This window comes from Aedes aegypti, chromosome 1 (assembly GCF_002204515.2).
Source record: "Aedes aegypti strain LVP_AGWG chromosome 1, AaegL5.0 Primary Assembly, whole genome shotgun sequence".
In the NCBI taxonomy this organism is placed as follows: domain Eukaryota; kingdom Metazoa; phylum Arthropoda; class Insecta; order Diptera; family Culicidae; genus Aedes; species Aedes aegypti.
The window spans coordinates 194,494,117-194,519,095 of record NC_035107.1 but is presented as its reverse complement, the minus strand read 5'-3'; the positions used below and the strand labels follow the sequence as shown (position 1 = coordinate 194,519,095).

Sequence of the window (24,979 nt, the reverse complement as noted above, 5' to 3'; positions counted from 1 at the left end):
TTTTATGGCTGAAAAAGTGAAAAGTATTGTGTTCAAAGTAAACTGTTATTAAAAACCTCGGTCGGCGGAGCAGTTTTTTCCAAAGTTGCTGATTAATTTAAGCAGAGGATTAATTATTTCTAATGACTGCTACGTTTGCTGGCATGAAATTTCACTCAAACGGCTATTTATGATTCGATGTGATGCAAACTCAATCATTTTTTGCTGAGAGGTTCTTGTGAGGGTTTGAACGGCTTGCGCATAATTGGTATAAACACAAAGTGGAATAAGAAAAAAACTCAGCAAACACAGAAAAAGAAGACCGTCTTCGCGAGTCTCGTCTCAGGTTTCTACTATAGGGTGGTGGAGCCTATCATACTCCACCACCCTATAGTAGAAACGAAGCCACCTTCGCATTGAGAAAAATCCACCGCCAGAGGGTTTGGTTTCCACCTTTTGGGTAGCCATGAGAGATAGCGTAAAGGGGTGATTGAATAAATGACTGAGGAACGATATCAGGGATCTCAAGACAGTCGACGACTCTATGGTAACTTCACTTGACTAGAGTTTGTCTACTGAAAAGGTCAGAAGTTGAAAACGAAACCTAAAATAAGAAGTTAAAGAAGAAGTCTCTGCCGCACAGTAAATATCAAACGTTTTATAGCATACACAGGCTCATGCCGTCTACTATGAGGGGGAATGCCAAGAGATGGAGTTACTGTACCGTTCTCAAGAAACGCGGAAGTTCTATCAGAAGCTCAACGCATCCCGCAAAGGCAGCGTGCCGCGAGCTGCATGGGATGTGCAGGGATAAGGATGAGAGCATCTTGATGGACGAATGCGAGATGATCGAAAGGTGGAAGCAGCACTACGATGAATACCTGAATAACGCGGAGAGCACAGGCACAGAAGGTCAGGACAGCGAAGGTGATGGCTACGTCAGCACTGCGGACAGTGGAAACCAACCAGCTCCCACGATGGGGGAAGTTAAGGATGCCATTCAACAGCTCAAGAATAACAAGACCGCTGGCAAGGATGGTATCGGAGCCGAAATCATCAAGGTGGGCCCGAAGAAGTTGGTCGCTAGTCTGCATCGGCCGATAGTCAGAATCTAGGAGACGGAACAGCTACCGGAAGAGTGGAAGCAAGGCGTTATGTTCATCGATTTCAATGCGGCATACGGCAGCATTAACCGTGTAGTGCTATGACAGCATCCATTCATTAAGTATTCGACCTCCTCCCACCCGTCCGTAACGCTGTTTGTATGAAAAAATTCAAAATTTTGTATGAGCCGAAACGCTTGAGCCTACTCCCCCTCCACGGTGTGCAAAATTGCGCGAAGATCTCGAGCGAACACTCTAGTTCGAAATCCGCCGTGGACTACGACAAGGTGATAGACTTTCGTGCCTGCTGTTCAATATTGCGCTCGAAGGTGTCATGCGGAGAGCCGGACTTAACAGTCGAAGTACGATTTTCACGAGATCCGGACAATTTGTCTGCTTCGCGGACGACATGGATATTATTGGAAGAAAATTTGAAACGGCGGCAGATTTGTTTACCAGCCTGAAACGCGAAGCAACAAGAGTCGGACCAAAGACGAAATAAAGACCTCGATCTCCCTTGTCCAAAATGTCATGGCACATAAAGTACACGGATAAAAATCTGATCCCCACACCATGATTTACAAATCATGAAATTCATAAATTGGTTAGGTCATGATATCAGGATCACAAATCATGGTTCCTGGAGTCATAATCATGATTCCTCATAAGCGTAACATCCAGTGTGAAAATACTAAGCGGCGCACTTTGCTTCATCTTATTCGTATCGATCACTCTTAATTCAAGATGACAAAGCGGTTGTGTGGTAGAGTACGTTGCTCACAATCGGAAGGCTCGAATCTCAACGTATGCAATTTTTACTTTTTTTTATTTTGTCGATCATAAACGGATGCGCGACTCAGCATTTTTGGCATTTGAATCATGATTCCGAGCAATCAGCTACAAAAACCTAACGCGTGTGTTGCGTTACGGCAATCTGACTCATGATATCATGAGTCCAAATCATGGTGTATTTTCATAAGACGAAAACACGCTGGAATCATGATATCATGAGTCATAATCTTGTTTTTGGATTCTGATTTCTACCCGTGTAATAGAGCAAAATCTAGAATACCGTGAAAAGTATACTGCGATCTGTCAAACTTGGGTACCTTTTGCAGTACCAAGGGACCAATGCAGTACTAGAAGTGGTACTTAATCTAAACCCGAGTGGGACGCACCTGGTCGGACTGATGGTGAATGCGTCGAAAACAAAGTACATGCATGGTGGTAGGCGGAACAGAGCGCGACAGGGCCTTTCTAGAAACCAGTGTCACGATAGACGGGGATTCTTGCGAGGTGGTTGGCGAGTTCGTCTACCTCAGATACACAGCCGACAACAACGTTAGTCATGAAATGCGAATGCGCCATCATCTGTGGATCAAGAAAGATTCACGCCCGCCCCGAATGCACGATATACAAAACGCTCATTAGACCGGTAGTCCTCTTTGGGCATGAAACGTGGACTATGCTCGAGGAGGACTTGTAAGCTCTCGGGGTTTTCGAGCGCCGGGTGCTTAGGACGATCTTCAACGGCGTGCAGGAAAACGGTGTGTGGCAGCGAAGGATAAACCACGAGCTCGTAGAGTTGGACAGCGAAGCCAGTATCCTGAAGGTGGCTGAAGCTGGAAGGATAAAAAAGCGTAGGACATGTTACAGGAATGCCGGATAACAACCCTGTAAAAATGGTATTCGCTTCGAATCCGGTCGGAACAAGAAGGTGGATTGACCAGGTGCACCAGAACCTGGAGAGCGTAGGCCGCAGTCGAGGATGGAGAGAGGCGACCATGAACCGATAGGATTGGTGAAATGTTGTTGGCAAATTTTATCAAGTTAATTGATGTAGAAATAAATAATTAAAATAGTAAGTAAAAACTACCTAACGAGTTTTATTGATGAGTTTTCTGGATAGATACAAGAAGATGACTGTTGAAAACATTAAATTAAGCTGCACCAGTTACACTGTCTGGGTTGAACTCACAACCTTCAAATGAGTTCTATACTTTTCTCCTTGATAACATAGAATCAACAATTTTATGCCACTATGTTTGGTTCGTGGTCGCTTCTCCCCAAGTAACCACGAAGCTGTATATGAATACCTTATGTTTGCTCTATAGTGTGCTATCAGATTTTGTTTTAAAGTTACATAATCTTTAAGAGCTTTATAAAGCATAATTAAAGTGAAAAAGGGCCCCACAACAACCAAATTAATGCTTGGTAAAGCAGTTTTAATGCACAAGCCCTACTAAAGCATTTATGGTTGTATTTTTAGGGTTCATGATGTATATTAGCTTAAAATTATGTATATTTAGGGCATGCGTTGAAAGTAAACAACAAAATAATGAGTGCAATGGTTTTCTTACCATCTCAATGATTGTTTTTTGTTGGAATCAGGATTTGAACTCACAACTAGGATGATGGTGTGCTGGATGCCTGGCGCGTTGGTGTCCTGTGCTAAAGCTGCTGATGTGATAAGGTAGGATAAAAGTTCCTTATAAACAAAGCCACTGTATGTGTTAACCATTACTATTCGTCCAGTTTTTACGAATAGAAAGAATTCTCTTCGGCGATTGAAAAACAGTGATTTCCTTTCCTCACCAAATGAAACATCAATAGAAAGAATTTGATCACCATTCTTTCTCGTGGAAGAAATAACAGAACTTAACCCACAAAACAAAGCCCAAGCGCATTGAAGAGATTTCAGGGGAAAGAAATTGATCGACATTTCTTTCGCTCCATATGAATAGAAGAGTCTCATAGATAAAATACAACATAATTCTGAATTAATACATATATCTTTAGATCATGAAATGGGGGTTAAAGATGGAAGAAATTCATTTCATTATAAAAATTGTTCTTCCATATCCCACAAAACGTAATGAGCGAGTGCGAACGTGCTCGATCGTCTTACTTATTTATTACAGATTCGAGTGCGTTTAATGAGGTTACGTAATCTTGTATGACAGCATAACTGTATATTCACTCTAAACGCTTAACATAATGCTGAATTAAAATAATGCCACAAAGGATTTATAATGTTAATCAAATGGGTCATTGCTTGACAGTTATTGAATAAATGCATGATAACATTATTAATGCAACAAATGTTGACTTCCGATCAAATTAATGCAATGATTTAATGCTTATGGTTACTTGGGTCTCCATCTCCATCTACACCATCGATCTTCCTGGACCCGCAGCTAGTGACCGACAACAAGGACTAGCAGCCAGGCGTCAACCGTTAACCGATGGTGATCCACGTACTCCGTCCGAAGCAGTGAGGAGACCTGAAGCAAAACTGTGGAAGCAAGCAATGGACGACGAATATCGAGCTCAGATCGAGAACACGTGGGAACTAGTCGAGCTACCTCCGGGCCGAAAAGCTATCGGCTGCAAGTGGATCTTTAAAACGAAGAAGGAAGAAAAAGGAAACATCGTGCGGCACAAAGCAAGACTGGTTGCACAAGGGTTCAACCAGAAATACGGCGTGGACTTCGACGAGGTCTTCGCACCCGTTGCTAAGCAAGTGCCCCTTAGGTCCCTACTCACGGTGGCAAGCAGTCGTCAAATGTTTGTGAAGCACATGGACATCAAAACCGCATACCTTCATGGGAATTTGAAACCATCTACATGAGGCAACCGGAAGGATGCTTCATGGGAGGGCCAAACACAGTGTGCTTACTGAAGCAGAGAATATACGGGCTCAAACAATCCGCACGTGTGTGGAATCAGAGCGTCGATGCAGTTTAACGGCAAATGGGATCCAACCCATCGTCGGCGGATCCCTGTCTGTACGTGCGCAGGAAAGGAAACACGTATACGTACGTTCTACTCTGTATCGACGACATGTTAGTCGTTTGCAGGATAGACGAGGAGTTCAAGGCTATTCACCATGCGTTAAGGCATCATTTCAACGTCACAGCACTAGGAGATGTTAAACATTTCCTAGGAATCGAAATCGAGAGGGATGGTAATGGATTCCAACTTAATCAAGAACGGTTCATCCTGAAGGGGCCTTACTTAGCCATGTGGTTAGAGTCCGCGGCTACCAAGCAAAGCCATGCTGAAGGTGTCTGGGTTCGATTCCCGGTCGGTCCAGGATCTTTTCGTAATGGAAATTTTCTTGACTTCCCTGGGCATAAAGTATCATCGTACCTGCCACACGATATACGAATGCGGAAATGGCAACATTGGCAAAGAAAGCTCTCAGTTGATAACTATTTTTTTTTCCTTCTAAGTAATGGGGGGATAATCTGCTCAACAGACTACGGACCGAGGTCCGGGAGTGTGGGGTTGGGGACCATTTACTACATGCAAGCAGTAAACAGGACTACACCCCCGACCCACTAAACCATTTCCATTGCCGCCAAACCCTTCGTCTCTCCGGGACCACCAAAAAGGCATTGCTTCGGAGAGGGGCTATTACACATCACATCCTCCAGGTTAGCTGCGTAGCCATGCAGCAACGAACATCGATGACACGCTTAGGGGGGTCCACCAAGGTAGCATGCTGGCGCATTGCCAGCTTCCCGGGTGGTCCTCACCTCCCGTTGTCCGCTGATAGCGGGCAGGGTCGACCACTAAGCCCGCGCCCAGCTGCACCGCAGGTATCAAGAACTGATACTGCGGGCTTCGCAATTTGACCTACTGAAGGCTCAGGCCCTATCAGCTAGCACCAGCTGGGATTGCTGACGAAGGGGCCTCCACCTGCCACGAACAACTAGAGGCTCGTATCCAACCCAGTAGGCCGACGCCACGACAGCAGCTCTACCAGGATGTTCTCCCCGCGGCCACTTAATCGCTGTAAGGGACGATTCCGACCGTAGGGCACCGGTATGACCTACGTAGCCGACTGCGAACCCTTGGACCACCTGTTGTTTAGCGTCTGCACTAGCAGGCTGAGAAGCAGGCTCTGTCCCAGTGAGGACGTTAATGCCATGAAGAAGAAGACATTCTGTAGCTCGCGGTTCGGTCTGGAAAACGCCAAGCCTTCGAAAATACCCTTGAATCCTGGCTACATGCGGTAGAAGAAGGGGCTGGAACTGCGTTTGCCGAACAACACTCAATATCTGAGTCTCATCGGCGTTCTGCTGTATGTAGCAGTTAATAGTCGACCTGACATAACTGTAAGCGTTTCCATTCTGGCTCAAACATCAATTTTCCCGACACACTGGCAAGAGGCTAAAAGGGTGCTCAGGTACTTGAAATCGACCAGTAACCACAAATTGCTTCTAGGATCCATAGCTGACAGGCTTGAGATGTACGCAGATGCCGATTGGGCTGACAACCATCGCGATAGGAAGTCCAATTCCGGTTTCCTAATACGACTGGGAGGTGGCGTCGTCAGTTGGGCATCAAGGAAACAAAACTAACATGTGTAGCAAAGGTGGAGCTCGTTGCCTTAACCGAGGCAAGCCAAGAGCTCAGCTGGCTCAAGAAGCAGATGATCGATCTGTCAACGTTTCTTCGCCAGTTATCACATTCGAAGACAACCAAAGCTGTATTCGTCTGATCGAAAACGGCAAGATTGAGAAGAGGTCGAAGCATATTGCCACAAACTACTTCTACATATGTCCGTGATCTTCAAGAGCAGCAGTATCTGAAGTATTGTCCTACTGAGTCCATATTGGCTGACATACTGACGTATCTCGATGGTCCCTTCGATATCGAGATTTAGAGAGTGAACTATGTTGTCGGAAGTAATGCGAAAATTGCCACTCATAGTAGGCTATGATAATCTGTATCTAGAAAGTAGAAATCATTTTTTTCATTCTTGTTCCAACTGCCAACTGAAGTAGTTTAGTCTCTGGCTCTCACCACATTTTACCAAAAGTTATACAGTTAAACCTCCATGAGTCGATATTCCATGACTCGATATCGACTCATGGAACCATACTAGAAACAAAATTTCATGGTTACTATGATGGTCCCTTGAAAAAGCTTTCTAAAAGATTTATGTTCCATGACTCGATATTTCCATGAGTCGATGGTCCCTTCAATATCGACTGATGGAGGTTTCACTGTATCAAGTGTATAAAGATGCGAATATGATTGAGTATGTAAAATACGACAGACTTCAGTAGGTTGGTCACTTTTTGCGAATGTCAGAAGAAAGGATTGCGAAAATAATATTTAGCAGGGAGCCAGGTAAAGGTAGCCGACTCGGTGGAAGACCATAAATACGCTGACTGTACGCAGTAGAAGAGGATCTGGCGATCCCAAACGTTCGGGCAACTGAAGAAGTACGCCCAAGATCGACGAAGCTGTAGCCATCAAGCTAGGTAAGGTGGGTAAAGGCATGGACACTTTGGCGATAGCACGCATTGGCCCGGGACTAATTGAAGAAATGGATCGTAATAAAGAGTGACTCTCAAAAATGCAGGTTGCTGCTTGTCATGTCTACCTATCTCAAGTGATATTCATTATTACACTGGTATCTTTTACTTGTTCGTACCTAAAATTTAAGCATTGTTTAAGAAAATCTATCATTGCAGTACACTTGCTATCTGGATTGCAATGATAGATTTTTAAGAAGATTTCTTTAAATTTGAACGAAAAAACCATGATGCCATTCACCAACTCCAGCTTTACTGCCCTTCTACGCATACTTGTCTCACGTTCTATGTAAACCCTATGGACCGTAGAACGGCAGTTTACTATATGACAAAACTTTCAAAAATGTCGTGCGACATATTATAGTATCGACTGCGTAAAACTATGGAAAATCATGGAAGATAACAGCTACTAGAAAAATGTTGAATCCATTTGAATCCCACAAAGAACTACGACAAGGTTGTGAACTATAACGATCACGACTATGTTTCTTAAAGGAAACCTTACTTTAAGTAGTACCTACTTTATACGCTTCCAGGATGGATTTTCTCTATAATAATAATAGCCCTGCAATTCTAACATAAAGGATTTTAGTTTATTGCACTGGGTTCGATATTCAGAACCTGCGGCACCGACACGGTCCCCATGAGCGGTGGCGGTCCGAGATCCACCTGGGGCGCCGGAGGTTCATGTTGTGCTGTGATATGTCTCTCTAGTGATGCGTTGTCTACAAACTTTTTCCGGCACCGCGTGCACTCGTACGGGCTCTCGCGCAAATGGTGATTGCGAATGTGAGCCTTCATGCCCTCCTTATAGGTGAACAGCTTGCCACAGAACTCGCACGCGTAGTTCTGCTCGTTCCGATGCAGCTTCAAATGTTGGGTAAGGTTGTTCTTGTGCAGGAAATCCTTCCCACAGAAATCGCACTTGTGCTGTCGAACTCCGGTATGGACCACATAGTGGGCCTTCAGCTGGGATTCGTTGACAAACTTTAGCTCACAGCGATCACACTTGATATCTTTGAAGTGGTTCTTCAGGTGATTATTGATCTTCATCACCGTTTTAGTGTACGACTTCCCACACAGTTTGCACGTGTAAACTTTGTCTTGACCCGGTCCTTGATTGACGGTGTAGTGTCCACTCCAGTCTTTATGTGGCTTGTAGTTTGCATTGGTGAAGTGAATTTTTTTGTGAAGTCCTAGATTACCGGCCGTATAAAACTTCATTGGACAGAGATCACATTCGTAGGTTTTCTCGCTCATATGCATTTTCAGATGAGAGTTGTAGCTGTCTAGCGAATGCACGACTCGGTTACATAGATTGCACTCAAAGCGCTGAGCTTTCTGATGAACCCTCGCTATATGATCCTTCAGTTTACTCCTACGATGAAATATTTTATCGCAATGCTCACAAGGCAAGTTCAATCGATGATCACGCATATGGCTCTTGAGGGCCGATATTGATTTGCAAACTTTTCCGCATTCATTGCATTTGGATGGACAAGGGGCGCTCTCACCCAAATGAAAAGACTTCACATGATAATCTCTGGCGCGATCATCGCAGTATCGTCGATCACAGTACTGGCACTTCATTGGTTGAGCATGCATTTTTAAATGGTAGTTTAGAGAGCGAACACTTTTCACAACCACGGTTTCCATCGTGCATTCCACGCACGTGTACGGGGTACGATCGACATGTGTCGTCAAGTGTTCCAGTAAAGCTTTTGCCGATCCTAGGGACTGGCTGCGGCATATGTAACATTTGTGATCATTCAATTTAGGGCGATCGGGCTCATCGTCTTCAAAGTTAGGCATACGGGAAGGTTTCTTCTTTCCAGAAGTTGAAGCTTTAGCTCGAGCCGCTAGCTGTTTTCGACTGGGACGAATGGCTTTCAATGTAGGCTTTGGTTTGATTTCGCTGGGATCATAGTCTGAACCGGAATCGTCATCTTCCTGAGAAGCAGATATTGTTTCAGAATGGTAGCTATCAACCAAATCATCACTATCGTGATGATCTGGTTTTTCTTTTTGCGCCTCATCATCGGCCGTCGATACCAGCTCAATGTGGATCAGCTCGATTTTAATTGCTTCTGAGCGATTCTCATCAACGATCGGCTCTTTTTTTGTCCCAATGCTGCGATCAGGCTCTCTAAACGTAATCGTGTCCTGTAGAATAGATACTGATTCATTTTTACAGTGATCCGAGCCATTCTGAGTGAGTTCTACTTTCAATTCTTGATATTCATCATGAATAACTGTAGATGGCGACACGCTGTCAATAGCGGAATGCATAGTGGATGAAAAAAAAAATTAATTCATTATTCAATTATGTGAGTTCGATGGCACAAATCTCCCAATTGATGGAGGACGTGCCTTTGGAGCCGGCCTTCTGATACTCATCAAATTCACCCAAAAGTTACAAACTGTTTCAATAGGTGAAGGATTGTTTATGACAAGTATTACCATTGAAACAGTTAGTCGACTTTTGGGTTAATCTTATGTACATAGAATCATATTTTAGTAACTATTACATAGTAAGTATTCATCTGATTCGGTTTGTCTGAATTTAATAGCTACCATGGCAGAGAGAGGGTTAAATTGAAAAGGCATGACAAGCCCAGGCTTTTTGATTCAAGTGAGGAAACAAAGAGTGCCGCCAATCGAGGTCCGTTATTTTGAATTTAGAGGACCATGAAGTCAATTAGGGGAATCTTGATTTCCTTCCAAATCACAAAGAAAGAAAACTGCCACGTTTTGCCAGAAACTCTTGAAGATCGTGAACTTCTTCTCAAATGTATTGAAGAGGAGAAGCACATTTTTTTTTCAAAACTGAAATTATATTCAAGATCGTCTTAAAAAGTCTGTCAATTGACTATAAGTCACCTGAAGAGATCAAAAATGGAATATATGATTTACTTGGATTTTCCCCAACCCTAAAATCTGGCATTCGTCCAAAAAGGCTTTCTCAAGAATATTTGCTAAAGTGATAAAACAAATATTAAAGCTTCAGAAAAAAACAAGCCTAATATTCGATGTCCGTGTGACATGGGAACATTTCCAGAAACCTGAAGGAAATTTCCAGAACACCACTCAGTGCCATTGGTGCCAAAAGTGGTGTCATGGTACCCCATTGCGCATGGATGCTAAATGCATGATCTGCGGAGGTTAAAGATACCGACACGCTAATGCTTCCAATGGACGATTTGCCCCTTTGAAGGAAGCACCACACTAGACAACGGACTAGCATGTGAATGTCATGTGAATAAAGATACCGTAAAACGGGGTAACTTTGTTAGCTTTTTCGAAGAAAACTTGAATATTTATGCATGCTGTTTCAAAGAATTATAAATTATATTTTTAAAACAAGTACTGGTATCCTATCTATCGATTGCAGCTGATAAATTGCCAAAAGATTTTTTTTTTTTTTTTGATGGTGTTCAGTTGGAGCTGCCTGACAGCTTAACTTGTCAAGGCTGAACCCTCGGTCTGGCTTTCGCCAAGTTTCCCCTCTACCAGGACCAATACTCAGACGGACTAGGCAATGGCGCCCACATGAACACTGCTTTTTTTATTAGTATTGTGAAGTGGTAGTTTTTGAAAAGTACCCATATTCCCATGCTTCTCAGAAAAGGAAGCATTGTGAAAATCAGCAGCTCCATCAGAATTTGTTTGAAATAGTAGTGTAGTAGTGTCATTACTAATACTGTCTAGTCGAAATGGTTACTGTCGAAATGATTACTTCTGTCTTTTACGAAAGATTAGAGTCTTAAATGTCAATTGTCGTCAAGTCTTAACAAAAGTAGTAGTTCTAGTTAATTTAATTGTTTGTTGTTAAAAGTATTTATTGGTCATTACGTTCATATATCCTTAAAGAAAAAAGTCGCTTTCCTTGCCTGTTCAACAATTTTTCGAACCTAGCAAGTGAACCCTAATGATCGATCTCAGCGTCTTACTTGCCATAGTCATTTTTATAGTGAATATTGAAGAGTGAAGTTACCTTAGGCTTCTATAACAATCTTCTACAAGATTCATTTTTCGGTGGCAAATGCAATGCTTCACAACGCCTACTTTCTACTTGTAAATTTTGCGAAAATGAAGCTGGAATTAGATTATTTATACCGTTGTTACAAAAGAGGTATTTCTTTTTATGGCAATGTAAAAACCATATTAAAATAAGATTGTCGCCACTTATTTCTACTCAGTGAATCTACTAGTCATTTTCCTAAGAGTTCCTAAGTATTCCCTACGTCGTATATGGAAAAGATGTGTCTAGCTAACTAACAGTAAGAGTGGCTACGGATCATTCTGGTTAGCAAAAGGCAAACTGAACGTCATCAATAGTATTGATGTCCACTTCGAATAGATTAATTATTTGAAATGGGCATCAATTCTATCAATGACGCAGAATGTCCGTTGGATCACATCCGAGATATTTTTGCGTCTATGCCATATGAATTATGACGCGGCTTTAAGCAAAAATGGCAAATGTGATACCACCACTACTGGTTTACGCCTTTGTGTTTCCAATCATATGGGCTAATGGGATTATGCCCTCCCATCCGGCAAGATCGCATGAAGCCAAGGGGAGGGAGATTGCCAAGATTTTTCCTGATGGATATACAATTAGGGTGCCAATGAAAATCGATTTTTCGAAATTTCAAAAAACAGTAGCTGGCTCAAAAGTTTTGTCCCTCGAAAAAAGTCCCCATGCAAAATTTGAGCCTCAATCGGACTTCATTAAAGTGGACCCCCAAAGCGGTCAAAGTTTGGCTTTTTTGACCCATGACTCCCATGACTGCATGAAATTTCCGAAATCGAAATTTTTTTTTTTGATGCCGGATGTCTTAGAAATGCATGGAACGTCGAGATCTGGTGCGCGAAACGTCCTTATGCGAAACGTCTTTATGCGAAATGGTCACCCCCATCCATAACTGTGGGGCGACTGTAACTCCAATTTGTTAGAAATGGAAGCGGCACAATTATCAATTCCACCCGATTATCTATACTTACTCTTCAATCAGAACCTCCTTCGAGCTTCCAATAGCAATCGGATCAGCCGTTCCCAGTAGTTTACTCCTCAAATGGCGATCGTTTTCCCGGAACTCGTCCAAATTACCCTGAATCCGAATCAGGGTGGTGGCACATGGTTTGCAAATGTTCCACGGCAGGCCATCGCCTTCGGCCACCTCAATCCGAACGACTTCCTCTATGATGGCGAGCAACCGCTCTCGTTTGTACGCCTTGAAAATCGGCCGGACGCGAATCTTTTCCGACGAGCACATGCGACAGATTTTATCGAGTTTCATTCTGATTCCTTGATAGTTTCAATTCATTTTGGTTTCTGGAAGAGGTAAAATTTTTAAATAATCGTTAGAGTAAATCTTTCAAAATCGATGCGATGTGGAACAAACAGGATATAAACATAAACAAACACTCAACTAATGTTTAAGGAACTCAATTTCCTCAATCTGCATAGCACAGTACTTCCCGAACTGGGCGCCACGGAACAACAAATCGATATTAACGTTCATGAAACGATCCATAACTTTAAACATACGTGTTAAACGTATGAATTTTTATCAGTGTGGGGCGTCATTCGCGTCTACGAAGGTATTGCGGCGCTTATAATAAATCCACATCCAGCGGCGGCGGTAACGCGCAGAAGATATGCGCGCAATTCAAACGCAACGTCAAAATTCAAGTAGACTTGGATTTTCTCGTTCTTCAAGGACGCAAATGTTTCAAATTTGCTAAATCTGAAACATTTGGTGATTTTCATTATCACTGCGACGGTATATCGACATTAACAGATAATCGCATTACGTGGTTTTATCTCGCAGAGCACAATAATTACCACAGTTGACCTTATGCGTGAAGCTCCGATTACATGGCAAAGCATGGGAAATCAATTTTCAAATGCTTCTAAAATATCAGAACATTTTAATTCAATTATGTTAAGTGTGCGGGGTTATATTTTTGATAAGTTATAGAATAAGCTATAATAAAGCCCATCAAAAGTCTATAAACAAATACTGAAAAGATTTTAAATAACTATTGTAGTTTATTTTCTGTAAGCATTTGAAACTTCACTTCCTATAGATCTATGCACGGGTTCACTATTTGACGTTTAAGCGGTGTCGTGACCATGGAAACTAGTGAATTCGACACCGCTCAAACGTCAAATTAGTGAACTCGTGCATCGGTCCATGGATCAATGCACGAGTTCACTAATTTGACGTTTGAGCGGTGCCGAATTCACTAGTTTCCATGGTCACATAAATAACACGGCACCGCTTAAACGTCAAATAGTGAACCCGTGCATAGGTCCATACCATGCCGGGTAAAAACTTTTCTCAGATGGCAGCACCTTCGTACACTCTAATGCCATTGCCGCAAAAAATAGCCCATTTCACGGTGACGTCATCGAAAAATCGCTTTTTATCACTCCTTTGGGAAACCTGAAAACAACGGTGGCAGTACATTTTAAAGTTGTCAGGAACTTGCACTACTGGCACCGTTCCTGAACTATTGCTAAGCGTGACACGGTTTTAAAAAGTTTGGGAACTTCTGGCACAGCAGCAAACCAAACGCATCCAAGTCACTCACCGCCAACCACTCACGCGATACGCATGACGGGTGTGATGCGCTTTCCGACAAGCCACCACATGCAGTCGCGTAAGGAAAACTGCGCTCAACGGAAAATCCGTGGAAAACGTCAATAACTCGTGAGTTTTCCATTTTCACCCGTGTTGTTTTCGTGGTGGAAAATCTTTCTAATCGAAATTAGCGAAAAACTTTGCTTTATTTCGCGAAATATCGATTCCAATTGAAGTGTTACTAAAGCGCGCGATTAGTGCGATTAGGGTAGCGTACCGGAAGTGGACCAAAGGCCCAAAATTCATACGCATATGGTGATGCGTATCGGAAGGAAAACTCATTAGGTGAAAATTTTCCTCGTTTTACAATTTTCACCCCGCACCCTTGAGGAGTTTTCCCCTATCAGCTTGCGACAATAATATGAGGCTCTAGACTGCGTGGGACGAAGATGATGACGATGTCTTGAAGAAAATCTAACAACTGGTTAACATGGTCATGGTCAAACATTTGTGTGGAATAAGAGTTGAACAAATCTCGCTGAAACATATTTCAGCTGAATAAACTGTTATTCAACTACTAATGTTACTTGGAGTCGGTCGCATTTGCAAAACATACGAATACTTCTGGTGCTAGAATACTTATACAATGTTGTAGGAATGTCTACCGAAATCGAGATCAATGAATGTTGCGACAATATCTCGCAAAATACCAGCGAGTATTGTGAGGACAAAATCGATGAAACGCGCTTCAGTTCCGGAATGCTGTACGTAGAGAACGACCAGATGTTTCGGAAGGCTACTTCAGACGACGAGTTCGATTTCGATTCGGCCTTCAGCTCCGAATCAAACAACGTCCTGACCGATGAAAGCACTAACGAGGGTGGTGCAGCCGGACATGACGAGTGTCTTGAAGAGAATGAACGACTCCGGTCGTTGGAGGACGAGCATGAGGCACTGTCTTCCAATTTGATAGCCCTCACGTCGCACTTTGCCCAGGTTCAGTTGAGACTGCGACAGATAGTGGAAGCTCCCCCCGAAGAACGGGACAACCTGTTGAAAAATCTAGAAGAGTTCGCGTTCCTGGGAATACCTGAGCTGCAACAAGACTCCAACAAGAAGAACATTCCGGAAATTGTCGCAGACTTGGACAGAAGCCCGGAATCGGTCGAGCATCTACGCGAGAAACAGCACGCATTGATAGATCAACTGAAGAATCAGTTGATAGATTTGGAACGTTACGCCTATGAATCCGGAGCAGGCATTCTTCCACACACCATCCTGCTCGAGAAGCAAAAGGTCATCATCGACGAGATCAAGAACAAAATCAACTTGAATTTGAACGAGCTCGACCTACCACAGTTAACTACCGAAGACTTGAGAAATCAAGTAGACACGGCACTAGACGAACAGCTGGTGAACCCACTGAAGATGAAGGAGCAACTCGTATCGCAGCTAAAGACGCAAATTCAGGATCTGGAACGCTTCATCAGCTTTCTGCAGACCAATGAAAAGGAGGAAATCAAGAAGCGGTTCTACCAGCAGCAAGAACTGGCTAAAGCCGAAGCAGCCGAACGTAGTGAGGCCCAAGAGCGAGCCAAGACTCGTTCGATTTCCTCGCACAGCAAGAAGGACGCGAAGACAAATAACCAGTTCGAGGGTAACGAGAATGCTCCCAAGCGGGAAACACTAAACAGCAAAGCCTTCGGTCTCATGGATAAAGCCAGCACGATTCTGCATATGTTTGCCCTGTCGCAGTTCAACTGCGGAAGCGAACGCAACCGCGAGCACTTCCAGCGGAACATGATGAAACGATCGAAGGAGAACTGTTGGGGAGACATTCGGGCAAAGTTGGAAATCGATGTGCAGGAAGTGGTTTCGCTAGCAATGGACACGCAGGAGGATTTCCAGCTATCGGAAACAGCAAGTGAGTGTGGAGAATCACGAACGGTGAGCGGCCGCAAAAATTACGAACTGACAATGGTGGTACGGAAACAGCTGGCCAAGACTATCCAAGGACTGATGCAGCATGGGCTGCGAGGAATAACAGAAAGCAGCGGCAGTCTTGTTCCGTTCATTTCCGGTTGCTTTTCCGGGGGAGGTTATCATAGTCAAGGCCCTTCGAAAAACAGCGCGGAAGAGCGATTCTATCGCGGAGACAGTAGAAGGAAAAGTACTGGCGGCATGACTAAGGCGGCTACGACACCGCCAAAGCGCAACTCAAGCTCACTGGAAGAGGAAGAGCCTATAGAGATGAATCTGTTCACACAGTTGGAGGAAGACGAGGACGAAGAGGTGGAGTACTGTGATGGAGACGAGTCGGAAATGCATGCGTGGGAGTTGTTACTATTGTACTACAATATAAAGAACGGCGATCGGTATAATTCAGCCCCAGCTAGGAAGCTCTCCGAGAGCTTCAACTTGGACTTGGTGGAAGGAAGGCCACAGTCCAATAAGCAGGTATTTCTAAAGAGATCGATGATCTGATGAATCGTCAAACTACTTATGTTTTATCAATTGCAGAGTCTGTTGAGTGCGATAGGGACGATCATCGCTCTACACAGTCCTTACAAAAGAAGTTACAATTCACAGTTTAAAGCCTTCATCTGTGCGGCACTGAAGTGAGTATTACCCATCAATGACTAATTGAATAATATCGTTTTATTTAGTTAAGATTCATATAGATAACACCTAATCAACAATTTCACGCCGCAATGTTCGGTTCGTGGTGTTTTTTTTTTCTGCCGAAAGAGATGTGCTGTTGCCGTCTCCGTCTATAACGCTCAAGTCAGGTTCCTTGATGCAGCATGACCGCCCACGCTGCATTTTTCTCATCCAGAATCTGCCTACATTCCTCGTTGAACCAATCGTTCCATCAACTCCGTCTTACATTATGTTTTGCGATAGTTGTAAGCCTGAGTTGATAGCAAAGTCCTCAACATTGCACCTCTAGCACAGAAGTTAGGCTAAATACAGGATGCTTTGATGCTTACTGGTACTCCAATAGCTTGCTCAATTTTCAAAACCTAATTTCAATCTTGTCGCTCCTTGCAACGCCTCTCCATATATTCATTTCATTATTTATGATAATCTTCTACAGCCTTCCTTTACCGTTGACCGAAATAGCTATAACAACATAATATAATAGTTGTAATTTCCTTAACATTTTAATACATTCACTCTCCATTTGCTTAACTTAATTAGCCTATCTCGTTACGTGATTATGAAAATTTGTTATATTTTCGGCGAAAGCGATACTTATACTCAGAGTGAAAGGAAATAACGAAAGTAATGAAATGAAAAGAGGATAGAATCGCAAGCGAGCGACGAGATAAATTAAAAGAAGTTGGAAACTAACAGACAGCATTATGTGTGAGCAACACAATGGAAAGGACAAATCGTTGCCTAACGTTCTAGATGTTGTATCGTTGGTCGCTACTAAAACTAGACAGGCAAAAGTTTGTCGCTGCGACCTGTTAATTATATTGTTTGGCGTAAATTATAGTTTTATCGATCGTTGACATATTTCCGGAGATTACTACGAAAGTCACGTTACTTATTGGATTTTTAACCAATAATTGGATTGCCAATTGGTTTCTATATCAACAGGGTTTAAATAAAGAACCCAATTCCTGACTAGCCTTCGCCGAGCTGTAGCTGTAGAGTCCTTACAGCGATGACTACGGCAGGGTTCTTTTTGCTTCGACCCAATCGGCTTCAGAAGGCTTGCTTACCTTGCGATCCAGGATGGACGCCACAATCGCAATATCAGGCCTGGTACACACCGCAACGGACAGTAAAGCACCAACAAGGCTACAGTAACCCTCACCATTTGGCATACTTTCCTCATCATTTTACTGCACATTCGTATATCCAGTGTCCATAGGTATTTTCGATGACTTCGCTTAGACCATGTTGAACCTCTCGGCAATCTTACGGTTGTATGTCGATTGATTCATAAAGAAATCACCAGAACTTGTCCACTTCATTTGAATGCCAAAGTAATTGCTAACGTCACCTTGGCTCGTTAACTTGAAACGTTTCGACATGTAGCGGTAGACCCGCTTATATTCATCGTTGTTCTACCTCGGATTGCTTGTATATCCTAGCTCCTTCAGTTTGTCTGATAGCTTGTATCCGCCCGTAGTGCCTTTTTTATTGGGGAGGTTAAGTCACTGCGTCCATTGGACTGAACTTTTGTGGTATAGGGTCGTAGTGGCTACACTTCAGCAGACAAACCTCCTCCTGGGAGCCAGTTTGGTAGCCCTTGGGTTGCTTCAAATATATGGTCTCCGCGAGGTCCTCATGCAGATATGCGGACTTTACATCGATGTGCCTGATTTGCAGGGATTGACGTGCCTGATTTGCAGGGATTGACGAGCAGCCACTGATAGCAAAGTGCGAAGGGTAGTGTGTTTTGCCACAGGTGCAAACAGCTTGTTATAGTCCATATCAAACTATTGACTATAGCCCCGTGCTACTAATTTGTGCCTTGTATCGGAATACCTGACCGGATACTCTTGGCTTCGCATATCTTCTCATACGTACTAAGTTCATCTTGCTAGGAAGAAGCTAACCGGGATCATTATCACTGTAAATACTCGACAATCCCAAATTGGGAGACTGTCAGCCTTATAATACTGTGGAAGAATCACCCGGAATGCGATTTACTTCACCGGAGATCTAACACTGACTGACTTGAGGCGATTGGAAGACTAACGGTCACATCACGCACACACTTATATTGCGATCATAGCATACGCATGCATTACCGTCTCAGCTGTCAGCCAGTAAGGGGAAAGGTATTAAATATACGCATGTAAGGGGAAAGGTACTAAACATACACACCCCACAATCACTATCACCTATGACCCGTTTGATGCTCCTCCTCAACCTCAATGATTAGATCAACTTCTTCAGACTTCTTGGCTGCTGACTTCAATGGATAAAATGCGACGCCTTCATCAGGTATGGAGGTATGGAGAACCAGTCTGGTCAAAAGCGCTTAGAACGAGCAGAAACCTAAAGCGGTTGGAAAGCACATATTGGATCATGTGCTTAAGAGTAGCAAGTGCATACCGGACGGTATCTAAAGAGGCCGTGTACATCATAGCCGGGATGACACCCATCGGGCTTATCGTCAAGGAAGATGTTCAACCAATGGGGTACCAGAGGAGTCCGCGACGCGTGTAAAGAGGCAACGCTCAGAGGTTGGTACTCACTCACATTATGGGAGAATTGCAGCGCCTATGGCGCACCGATCAAGAGTCGGCTGCAGAGTATTAGTGTTGCCGAGGCTGATCCCCTGTACGATTGTTCAAGTCGGCTAGGAGAAACAGTTCGTCTATGCTACTTCTGCTACATGTGTTAAGTGTTATAGGCACGGGCCCCTCCTCGAAGAAATGTCGTAAGGTGGTTCCGGAAGATAAGGGTCTGAGGGAAAAGGGTTATGTCTGTGCACTCTGTACACCATTTGAGCAATTCAATAGGAATTGCTCAGCTACAGTGCGTGGACTGATTATAGTTGGGCGTTGTTGGTGCGGCGGATCAGTTGTCAATCCGCTTTCAGATGGCCATGGTGTTGAACGAGTGAAGCTCATGTCGTTTTTAAGCGTAGGATAAACGGTCCAGATTGCCACATTAAGGGATTTGTGTCGTTTACTCGTAATAAGATCCACATTTTAAGGTCATCCGAAGTCTTATTAAAAGCTTTACAATACGTTGTTGAATTTCATAGGGAAATTGAAGGAAAATCTTTGAGTTTATGTCCAAGCGTTGTAGCGGTAACTCTTGGGTAAACATATTTTAACACCGTTCGGCAGAGAATACAAATTCAGGCGTTCTAGGAATGATCCTATGAGTCGAGCCATTTTACCCCATCAGTGCGTATTGGACCATGTTCCCCTACTGAAGATGTTTTTTGTTGGGGGGCTGAGAATCAAACCTACGACCTTGCGCTTATAAGACGAAAGTGTAGCCAACTAAGCTACGTTGTTCCCCCAATACGATAACAACTCCAATAATTAAACTGTACATACTTTTATTACCTTAGTTACATCAATGTGCTTTTTTTGCCTCTATACCACATTGCAGTTACATGTCCAATGTTCTTATTATAATTGAATTCACGAAAGATTAATCTATTTATAGCGTTAGCGTTAGCGTTAGCGTAGTTACGGTATACTTCGTAGATTGGATACTAGCAACATTCATGTTTCTTTTTAATAATCTCATCCTGACTACTTTCAAGAACAAGGCAGGGAAGTATACCTTGTTCAAATCATAAACAAGAATACTAAAAGCATGAATATCGCTATTCCCGGCCACGCCCATCTTTACCGTAACTTGGGATAGGGGAAGGAAATGTTGATGTAGCACTTACTTAATGAGAGGCCACCGACTCAGCGACACCCTCATAAGTGCTACGGAGTTGGAGGTTGGGGAAGGTATATTGTCAGGATTCGCCTGGAAAGCTGGCGATAGACCATAAATATTTGTTGTTTAAGCGTTTTCAAATTAATCTTTTGAATGCCGGCAATCAAAAGAGAAAACAATAGCTTATTTATAGTATAAATAGTATTTCGCGAAATGCTTGTCGATTGTGCAGTAATATTTTTGCTCAATAACCAGTAAAAAGCAAAACCGATCCCTCCAGGGTCATCGGATTGTATAAATAACGATACACGTAAAAAAAAAAAAAAAATCACGGCTATTGAAAAACTGAACTGTGCCCATTGAAAAACTGTACTGGGTGGTACTGTATTTTTTAGATAATCGAAAAACGAAAGGAAGCGCGTTCGAACTAAACACCCTAGGATAACACAGTCGGTTTTTCTACTCAAAATTATACGAAAAGCAGAATCGATCCCCTCCAGGGTCATCGAACGGTTAAAAAGCATCCACAACCGATTGTTAGTTGCGTAACACTCGCCCGGACAGAATGCGCAATCTGAACATAATTATCAAACTCCGAAAATAACATTTTCCGTTCAAGAAACGATCAGAAGTTCCACGACGCGGACCAAAAACGATTCGGAAGGCTCACAAAAGAAAAAGTATCATACTGGAACAAACTCACCGGATTGATTCTCTAAATTTATGTGCTGCCTGTCACTTCCGGATGGTTCGGTGAACTTAGGGCAGCCAAAAACCAACAGTACTGAGGACACAAATCAAACAAATCATTTTCATTTTTCACTTTTCACTATTCCCATTTCTGATGTAAAAACTGTCCTGCTTTGGGTGTTCACGAAGCATTACCCAGCAAGACGCTCCAAAACAGGAAAAAAAATCTCCGGCGACGAAAACATGCGCGAAACCGCGAGCTAAATCTATCGGACGACGCAAAACCGAACTGTCCTGCTTGGGCTTCACGAAGCACTACCCAGCAAGATTGTAATTGTAATTGCTCAATCCACACCCTGGCAGACAATTATCCGCCAATCTAGACACGGGCTGGGTGAGGACCTACCAAGCCTCCCCCGTTAACATGTCCTATACCGTTTAGCACACCGGGTTCTTCCACAAGCAGGCGCCGGAATTAAAGCGGTCCACAAGTTTCAGATACATTAAATAGATATAGTCCCTCTGCCACTAAACCGAATAGCGCCCTCCACCTCATCACCAGCACTGCCCATCCCGCACACCAAACAAAATGTCGGAAGTGGCGTGCCGTGTAGCACATCAGATGTTCTACAGAGCACACCACCTCCGACACCATGCTCAACGTACAGCAAAGACAGCGCTAATAAAAGCGGAATGCGCCATTCGATTCAGTACCAGAGGGACTATAAATGTAACGAAGAGGAAATGAAAAGATAGTAGAAATGGTTTGGCTGTTGGATTGCTGGAACGAGAAGAAAGAAATAAAGTTATTACGTTAAAACGTGATTTTTATAGTTGAATAAATGTATCGATAGTTTCTCATCTGTTACTTTTCCGTATCGTAGTTCCGTCGATTCTATCCACCTCGAGTTTTGTCGACTCCGCTCGGGCAATGAGGACCGTGATGAAATGAAAAATATAAAAATATAAAAATATGAGCATTAGTGTTTATCTATTATTTAATGTGGTTCTCATTTGCTTTCAAATACCTAAGTAACATGTGAACTCTGCCTCTATTAGAAAATTCTAATAAATCATAATTTATTCTCCCCCATTTTCCTAACACAAAGTATTCCTATTTAATAAGACAAGTGCAAAAGCACAAATAAAAGTGTGAGACCGCATCGAATCATGTTGATGCCCTCAGAGCACTCATTCTTCGATTTGCGAAATATGAGTCCGCTGAAAACACCGACCCGACTCGACGCAATCGCGCACCTCTACCGGCACCTCCGCACATGTAAAAACTTCTGCGATAATCCTGTGGTGTGAAAGAAATGCGCAATATTATTTTGATTTCAATCCTAACTTCATGACCCGTAGGCTCTACGCGTATGATTGTTCATTATTTAGGCTAAATATACCTGTTTATACCTGTACATCAGAAAAAAAAAAAAAAACGAAAACGACTACGGATATCTTGCAGCGTAAAGTTTAAGTGATCAAATATTCATCCTCTCTTCGACCTGCACTATAATAACCTCCTAATATAACGCCGAGCTAAAGATTCTTTCTAGCGTTACAAAATCTGAACAAGAAACCATTTTCAAATACTTCCCATAATTTATGCACGGAGACGGAATTCAACTCAATTTTGGGTTGTTTCAACGCAATTCCGTAGTTGAGCCCAATAACTCAATTTTGGCTAAATTTCCAAGGTCCCCACTAGGTAGTTTGGCTTTAATTCCATTAGAAAAATATACTTAATTTTGGGTTGATTTAACGCAAAATTGAGTTCTTTCGACCCAAACATAAGAAAAGTTGCATTTACCCAAATTTGGCTTATTGGGCCAAAGTACCCCCATTGGGTGGATGCAGCTCTCTCTATTTTTGACAACATTCGTGTGGGAGAAAGAGAAAACCGAGAGATTTTGGGTTGAAACTATAATCGATATACTTAATTTTGGGTAAAGTAAACTCAAAAATTAGGTAAAAATATTTCTCCGTGTGCGAAGCAAAACAGATTCCACTTTCTACGTAATGTAACCCAGCATAAACAGCTGCCCAACTCTCCAGACCAACGCCCTCCAAGATCCAAGGTGCTGCTGCCTTACGTTCAAAACTTCTTTCCTCAAAGTCTGTTTATCAATTCCGAACTCTATTGCATACTACAATACCAATCAGACCCTATTCCTGACAAGACAGAGTCACAACCCCAATGTGATGGATTTACCCACAACCTTGTCATAACCCCTCTTACGTTTCGCTATCCTCGGAAGTCACCCATATTGATGCTTGGCAAAAAATATCAGTATTCAATCCACAAATCCCAGATTACACCACATTACGTTGGTCCGTTTGGCGTCGCCGGTGGATACCTGTTCTGACATTCTTTTCTTTCAAACCCCATTTCAAGCCTGTCCCCCCACTTTATCAATAAGAATGTTGACGAATCACGATAATCTGAAGATCGTGACCAGAACGGAGGTAGGATTTATCACTAGGGACCAACCACCACCTTCACGAAGCACTACCCAGCAAGACGCTCCAAAACAGGAAAAAACAAAGAAAAAAATCTCCGGCGACGAAAACATGCGCGAAACTGTGAGCTAAATCTATCGGACGACGCAAAACCGAACTGTCCTGCTTGGGTTTCACGAAGCACTCCACGAAAGATTAATCTATTTATTTCCCATTTTATTACAGCGCTCAAAAACTCACCCAATGGCTCCACCTAATCTACCAATGCAAAGAGTTGGTCAGTTCGTACTATACCAGTTGGAGTTATGTCGCCAACACAGGATTCCGTGACGCCCTGAAGACACTGGATCGTCTCACGCAGTACCGGTTCGATTTGCCAGTGGACCTTTCCGTTCGGCAGTTCAAAAATATCAAAGACGTATTTATGTAGAACTTTCTCCTTGGTTAGCTGCCAATCATTTCCACTACACATGTAGTCTTCTAAATCCTCGCGATAAAGCACTGATGAATGTAGAATTCCGCAAATTTCCGCAAGATTAACCGTAAACATTCCGTTCGAAAGCATTGCCTAATACACTTTTCTAGTCATGTAAGAATCCTGCTAATTTAGGCCTTTCCAACTACCAGCCAACACCCCGAGCTTATGGTCACACATATAGCACAACGACTATCCTACTACCACAGGCAAGCAGATGCAACACTCTACTGGCTATCCCTCAACTACCATATTAACGGTTGATTCATAACTCTGGTAAACCGTGTACATACTAGTACATTGAGCATTAGGCGGTAAGACTTTTGCGGTAATCATTTCAATCACAATTTGTTCTAAGTGTTACGTCTGTTTGTCTGTATTATTACTATCATAATTCCTACCACTATTGCTCACAACATTTCGATGAAAAGTTAACAATGCACTGATCTATCAATAGATAACCGAGAAGAATATTTATTTAAATACCATCTTACTACAAGAATAATATATAGCAGGAACTTCAGATTGTTACAGCAGAGAAGCAGAATAATGAATAATAGGAACGAATAGTTGTGTTTTACGAATACTATGCTTTATATGACTAATCCAAAGAACTATATCAACAATATTGAACAATAACGATTAAAAAAACCCCTGGAAATTTAACCATTATACAACCGTGCAGGCAAAAGGAAAGGTATTATTGTTAATTATGATCTTTAAAGTAAATTGCGTTTTACGTCACCAAGATGACGTCAACTGATCCAAAGGAACCGTGTTAGCGAATGTTGCCATATTACATAATAAGCGAAGATGGGAAACGGACCGCAAAACATCATTTGTTGTAATTGAAGAATCCTTACGAGCTTTAGCGCAATATTCTTCATGTCATCTGTCTCAAAGTCTTAAGGATACATTGACTAGGTAGCTGAAATCTCTGTAGGGGTATCTGGAGGGACCATCATAATTGTCATC

General features: G+C 42.7%; 2 protein-coding genes across 2 annotated transcripts; one reads left to right on the top strand and one right to left on the bottom strand.

Moving 5' to 3' along the window:
* Window positions 1-7,985: 7,985 nt before the first annotated feature.
* LOC5567799 (zinc finger protein 83) lies at window positions 7,986-12,849 on the bottom strand. Its single transcript, XM_001657652.2, has 2 exons — window positions 12,422-12,849; window positions 7,986-9,683 (listed from the first exon to the last, which is right to left on the bottom strand). The coding sequence occupies exons 1-2, from the start codon at window positions 12,715-12,717 to the stop codon at window positions 8,003-8,005; spliced, it is 1,977 nt and encodes a 658-aa protein (XP_001657702.2). The 5' UTR covers window positions 12,718-12,849; the 3' UTR covers window positions 7,986-8,002.
* Window positions 12,850-14,115: 1,266 nt separating this feature from the next.
* Window positions 14,116-24,829, top strand: LOC5567800 (RUN domain-containing protein 1). Its single transcript, XM_001657653.2, has 3 exons — window positions 14,116-16,464; window positions 16,528-16,625; window positions 23,755-24,829. The coding sequence occupies exons 1-3, from the start codon at window positions 14,665-14,667 to the stop codon at window positions 23,957-23,959; spliced, it is 2,103 nt and encodes a 700-aa protein (XP_001657703.1). The 5' UTR covers window positions 14,116-14,664; the 3' UTR covers window positions 23,960-24,829.
* The last annotated feature ends 150 nt before the right edge of the window (window positions 24,830-24,979 follow it).